Source organism: Gorilla gorilla, chromosome 22, assembly GCF_029281585.2.
Source record: "Gorilla gorilla gorilla isolate KB3781 chromosome 22, NHGRI_mGorGor1-v2.1_pri, whole genome shotgun sequence".
Taxonomy (NCBI): domain Eukaryota; kingdom Metazoa; phylum Chordata; class Mammalia; order Primates; family Hominidae; genus Gorilla; species Gorilla gorilla.
This window is the reverse complement of record NC_073246.2, coordinates 17,863,005-17,869,004: the sequence shown is the minus strand read 5'-3', so window position 1 is coordinate 17,869,004 and position 6,000 is coordinate 17,863,005. Positions and strand designations below refer to the sequence as shown.

Genomic DNA, 6,000 nt, shown 5'->3' with positions numbered 1-6,000 from the left:
AACTTCTAGTTAAACAACATCAATTTTGTTTCACAGTATTAATTAGTAGAGAACATTTTCAATTAAAGTGATATACAATTTACAAAAATAGAATGATTTATATATTGCAAAACATTATCCTCCATTATGAAGAATATATATATACATGTGTGTATGTGTATATATGTGTATATATAAATATTTCTTTTAAATTTTACAATAGCCCTTATTCAAGTACTTTGGGATTCTCTTGAAATAATCACCTTGCTGTATATTTTAAATACATTTAAAAAGTAAGATTAATCTAAGAAAAGGATAAAAGTTTCAGTGTAGTTTGACTTAAAAAAAAATCAACCACTTACTTGAGTAAAAACCTGACTGAATTCAAAACAGGTTCAGGTGCCATACTAAGTTCAAGAACTTTGTTAAAAATATAGATAAATTTAAGTCTCAAAGACTTAAACATTTTTCAATTTGCTAGCATTAGAGCAGAATTAAAAGATTGTATTAATCTATTAACTATCCAATCTTAATCCCCAGACAAAATTCATTTATCTAGTATTACTAATACACTAATATACAATATACCTGCTTACAAACACATAGGTAGCCATAAATAAAACTTTATTCTTTATTTCATTTACAAGCTACCAAATATTACGTATTGTACACAGTGCTGAACACTTAAATGGCTGTAGTCATGGAAGGATCCAGACTGAATGGAAAGCTGTTGAGAAAGAAAAGATAAAAGCAAAGTAATACTGTAACAGGAAGGTGGCAAAAGCATAGTTTTGCCATAATAAAATCAATTAGATTTGTGATTATACATCAGTTCCGGTTAAAATGTCTGAGCGCCATGCGATTTTCAGCTTTATTGTCTGCAGTCTGACTAAAGTCTGTATAGTCATTTTGTCTTTTGCAGTTATTAAAATAAAAAAAAGTTAAAAACTATAGCAGCAACAAGCAAACCCTGTGACAGGAAGGCAAGGGTTAAGAACTAAAAAGAGTTTATACAGTGTGTTCAGGGAAAGTGTGCAGTTTATCTTCCATCAGCAGGAGTTCGACTGAGGGACAACATGATTCGGGCAAATCGCTCACAGAGTTCATGCGTGGAATATGAAGGTAACTTCGGTGGCTCATGGAAACTTTTAATCTCCATAGAACAATCAAGCAGTTTTGGCAAAAAATCTGTCAGCTTTTCTTGGAGGTGTGCTGCAAATACAAACAATTAAATCTAACTAAAGATAGAAATTATTACACGATCATTGTCAACATGATTTACTAACATTAACTTACTCTAACAGGTAAGATAATTGCCATTTTGGGGAGACAAAAACATAAATGGCAACTGCAATGCACACAGCTTAGCTCATCAATATGGAAAAAGAGTAATAATGTGAATGTGAAAATATTAATACTTAATATTGTATTTAATATAAAAAATGGCAAGAATAAATAACATCTAATTCTAACTGCATTTAATCCGGACATCTCAGGTGCCTACTACCATTGTTTAAACTTACGTTCCATTTCTTGACCAAGGTAGGAACACCATCGATTTCTCATATCTTCTACAGCTAGTATATCCTTTTCTTCCATTTCATCCACCAGCAATAATGGCAAAAACGGGACAATAAACTCATTCATGATAATCAGACCATTGTTTACTTCTCGATCCTCTCCAGATTCGAAGAGTTCTGCGGCTTGCTCATTTAATTTCTTAATGCAATGCAGGAAAAAAAAAAGAATAGGTTTTTGTTTCCTTTTTAAATTAAGGATCTGTAAGTATTAATAAGGAAGACAACATAAATATGTTCACAAACAGTATTAGAACAAATGGTATTTAGAGAAAACAATCTCAACCTACCTAGAACTGAAAATCTCTCTTTAGAAAAAGCTATGCGTATGGCAACAACAGAAACAAAAGCAACAGCGGTGGAGAAAACAGTATTGTGTTTTTCAGTCGTGTTTGGCTTATGCCGATCATCAACACAGGGGCCATTTTTTCTTCTCTAGAGATTAACTTCCCCCAATTATAAAATTGTATAAGCACTCAAAATAGTTTTAAAAATAAAGAAATTCAGAATCCATATTAATTTTTGAAAAACTCATCTCCATAAATGGCAACTGAATATATACTATTGTATTCCTTGATACAGAAATATAAAGGTAATCAATTCACTTTTCCCTTCAAAAACTTCCTACAGAGTCAACACCATGTGCCAGAAATTTCTGCAGATGCAGGGGCACTCAAGTGATTAATACAGAAAACTCTCATGGAGCTTACAATTTGGTACAAGGATTGGCAAACGTTTTCTGTGAAGGGCCAGAAAAGGACTATTTTAGGCTTTGAAGGCCATAAAGTTTCTGTTGCAACTATTCAACTCTGCCATTGTAATAAAAAGACAATAATACCCAATATATAAATGAATGTGCATGGCTATGTTTCAATAAAACTTATCTATAAAAACAAGTGGTAGGTGGAGCACAAGCCATAGTGTGCTGATCACTGATCTAGTAGAACAGAGAAATCCATGCAATAAGAAACATAAGAGATAAATACAGGTATAAGACCTATAATATTTAAGGGTTCTTATTTAAAATCTTATGTTTACAGCATGATAAACGTGACTTTTAAGCTGAATTTCAAATAAAAAGTTATATATTTAGATGTACACCACATAATTCTTATGCAATTTATTTTGATTTTGGAAAGACGGTTGTGCTATAAGTCCAACTTGGCCATGAATCAATTACCCAGTTGATATGGTTAGGCTTTGTGTCTACATCCAAATCTTATCTTGAATTGTAATCCCCAGGTGTTGAGGAAGAGACCTGGTGGGAGGTGATCAGATCATAGGGACAGTTTCCCCAGTGCTGTTCTTGTGACAGGGAGTGAGTCTCATGAGATCTGATGGTTTCATAAGCATCTGGCATTTCCCCTGCTTGCACTTCTCTCTCCTGCCACCATGTGATGAAGGTCCTTGCTTCCCCTTCACCTTCCGCCATCATTTTAAGTTTCCTGAGGCCTCCCCAACCATGTGGAACTGAGTCAGTTAAACCTCTTTCCTTTATAAATTACCCAGTCTTGTGTAGTATCTTTATAGCAGTGTGAGAACAGACTAATACACCAATCGTGAACAGATTAGCTAAATCTGTTAGCTTCACTTTCTTTATATTAATAATAGGGTATTATTATCTTCCAACCATAAGGGTTAAGAGAATAAAATGAGATAAATCTTCAAGTATTTACAATTTTTGGAAGTATGCATTAAATGATATATAGAATTTAATGACAAGTTCAATGTTAAGTTCACTGAATCAAAGAATGTCCTGGAAATCTCTTAAATATAACATGTTCAAAGCCAACCTTGTTCCTCCTATTAGACTCCCCAATATTAAACAAAAAATTAGTAAGTTTGGCAGCTTTGACTCTTCCATTTCCTTCTTCCCACTCACCCAACAGCTATGACGTGCCCTGATTTCATTTCCTTCACCATCATACCTACTGTACTACATGAGTTGAGGCCCTCACTCTCCGTCCCTTGACTTTCCCCTCTAAGGTTCTTGACTTCAATCTACTTCTTTCCTGTTCATCCTCTAGTATGCTATTATTATCACCAGAATTATTTTCTGAAAACAAACCTCATTATGCCAAACCTAATGAAACTTACACTGGTGCAAACTCATTTGAATGTCATCTAAGTTTCTTCATCATCTGACATCGACAAGTATTGTCAGCTTCATCACTTCCACCTTACCCCACTTCCTCATAACCTGGATAGCCACAGTGAATTTATCTTGATTTTCTGTTGTGTACTGGAATATTCTCCCTTCTCTATCATGAATAAAACTCCTATTTATCCATCAAGATCCAGATGAGGTTTACCTTCTCTCTTAAAAGTTCTTCCCAAGTATTTCAGGCATATCATTGTGCATATTTCTCATAATGGCACTTATTCCAGAACAAACAATTATTTCTGTATGTCTCCTACCAGACTGAGTTTTCTGAGGACAGGAAGTACATCTTACTCATGTTTGTATCCCTCAGAACCTGACACTTCGTAAATATACAATGTGAAAAAATCTGAAAGGAACACTAAAGTAATCTTGATGAAGTTTCATTTCAATTCCTATGTAAAACAAATAACCAAATGTGGCTGGGTTACTACAAAAAATGATGAGAAACATTATACCATTTTTTGAAGGTTTCAGAGGAACCATCAGGTTTTGGTTGTATTTATGTTTAAAATCAGCTACACTATTCTTGTACCTGAAAATTCAATTTTTTAAGTTAAACAAATTACTCTAATACATTCTATGTATATTCTTGTTTTTTTGAGACGGAGTCTTTCTCTGTCACCAGGTTGCCAGGATGGAATGCAGTGGCGCAATCTTGGCTCAAGGCAACCTCCACTTCCCAGGTTCATGCGATTCCCCTGCCTCAGCCTCCTGAGTAGTTGAGACTACAGAAACACACCACCACATCCAGCTAATTTTTGTGTTTGTGTATTTTAGTCGAGATGGGGTTTCACCACGTTGGCCAGGATGGTCTCGATCTCCTGACTTTGTGATCCACCAGCCTCAGCCTTCCAAAGTGTTAGGATTACAGGCATGAGCTGCTGCGCCAGCCTGCATATTCTTATAGACTTACATAAAACATTTTTTAAGGCTTATCTATGCATCCCTTCCTCTCCCACCAAAAAAAGGAGTGGTAGTGTGATGACGAAATCTAAATACAGAAATGTAAACAAACTGATGCTATTTTAAGAACATTTCTCATTTATCACCTATAGTACTTGGGATTCATAAAGAGAAAAGAATAAAGTACTGAGTGTACTTTTCCATCTGAAGGGACTAGAACCAGTTTATAGACATCATCATGTTCTTATCCCATCAGAATTTATGGAGTCAATCACTTATATATGAGTCTGGAAAACTTGCCCAATGTCAGACAAAATGATAAGATCATACTATATGCATTCAACTTACTAGTAAACATTCTCTTCTATAATGTGATATCAATTCTTCATCATGTCCTCTGTATAAGCCTTTAGACAAGAGTTCTTTGTTATTCTGATAAGCACAGATGAGGAACAGCAAGGAATCTATATAACTTGAAAATTAAAAAGAAACATATAACATTAGTATTTCACCTTTGTAGAAACAAAGTCAGCTATAATTATGAAACATTTTAAGTATATGCTTAAGTTTTGATAATCTACATTATAATAAAAAATATCATCTGATGCAGTGTATGCTTGAGAGCGCCTTTTTAGCAACAGCAACATCTGAAACCCAGAGATAGTTATCTTAAAAGTAAAAAAAGAGGAGCTATAAATTAAGAAAAAATCTGGGAAAGAGGCAATAACTGATAAAGTCAGATAGTTCTGTTTTCCTTGGTATTTATTTTCCTGATGTCTTGCTTCCATTTAAACTCAAAATTGAAGCTAATGTGAAAGCCAACAATCTACTTGTTTAACGCAATGTCACATTTATATGAAGTAAATGATCACAAACATCATCTGGTTTGTTCAATGACAACTTAGAGAGGTTCTTTTCTATGTGCAGACAGTTTTAGTTACTGAGAAAAATGTAAAAAAAATAGAAATAAGAATATCTAAAGGAAATAGAGGAAGTGGACAATGAATGATTTCTTCTAAATCTGGGAAACCTAGTGGAATAAAGCAAAAACAAAAAGCCTCCAAACATAAAAAAGCTGATAGAGGCCGGGTGCGGCGGCTCACACCTGTAATCCCAGCACTTTGGGAAGCTGAGGCAGACAGATCACCTGAGGTAGGGAGTTCGAGACCAGCCTGACCAACATGGAGAAACCCCGCCTCTACTAAAAATACAAAATTAGCCGGGCATGGTGACACATGCCTGTAGTCCCAGCTACTCGGCAGGCTGAGGCAGCAGAATCCCGGGAGGTGGAGGGTGAGGTGAGCTGAGATCACGCCATTGCACTCCAGCCTGGGCAACAAGAGCAAAACTCCGTCTCAAAAAAAAAAAGAAGTGATA

The 6,000-nt window shown here is 35.0% G+C and overlaps 1 protein-coding gene across 1 annotated transcript in view; it reads right to left on the bottom strand.

Annotated features, from left to right (window-relative positions):
* Nucleotides 1-582: 582 nt before the first annotated feature.
* LOC101144968 (ubiquitin carboxyl-terminal hydrolase 25) overlaps nucleotides 583-6,000 on the bottom strand; it is a 141,728-nt gene continuing 136,310 nt past the window's right edge. The window contains exons 23-25 of the mRNA XM_063702605.1: nucleotides 4,972-5,095; nucleotides 1,503-1,698; nucleotides 583-1,191 (exon numbers count right to left, since the gene is read on the bottom strand). Coding sequence (XP_063558675.1) covers nucleotides 1,019-1,191; nucleotides 1,503-1,698; nucleotides 4,972-5,095 — 493 coding nt within the window. The 3' untranslated portion in view covers nucleotides 583-1,018. The remainder of the gene's footprint in view (nucleotides 1,192-1,502; nucleotides 1,699-4,971; nucleotides 5,096-6,000) is intronic.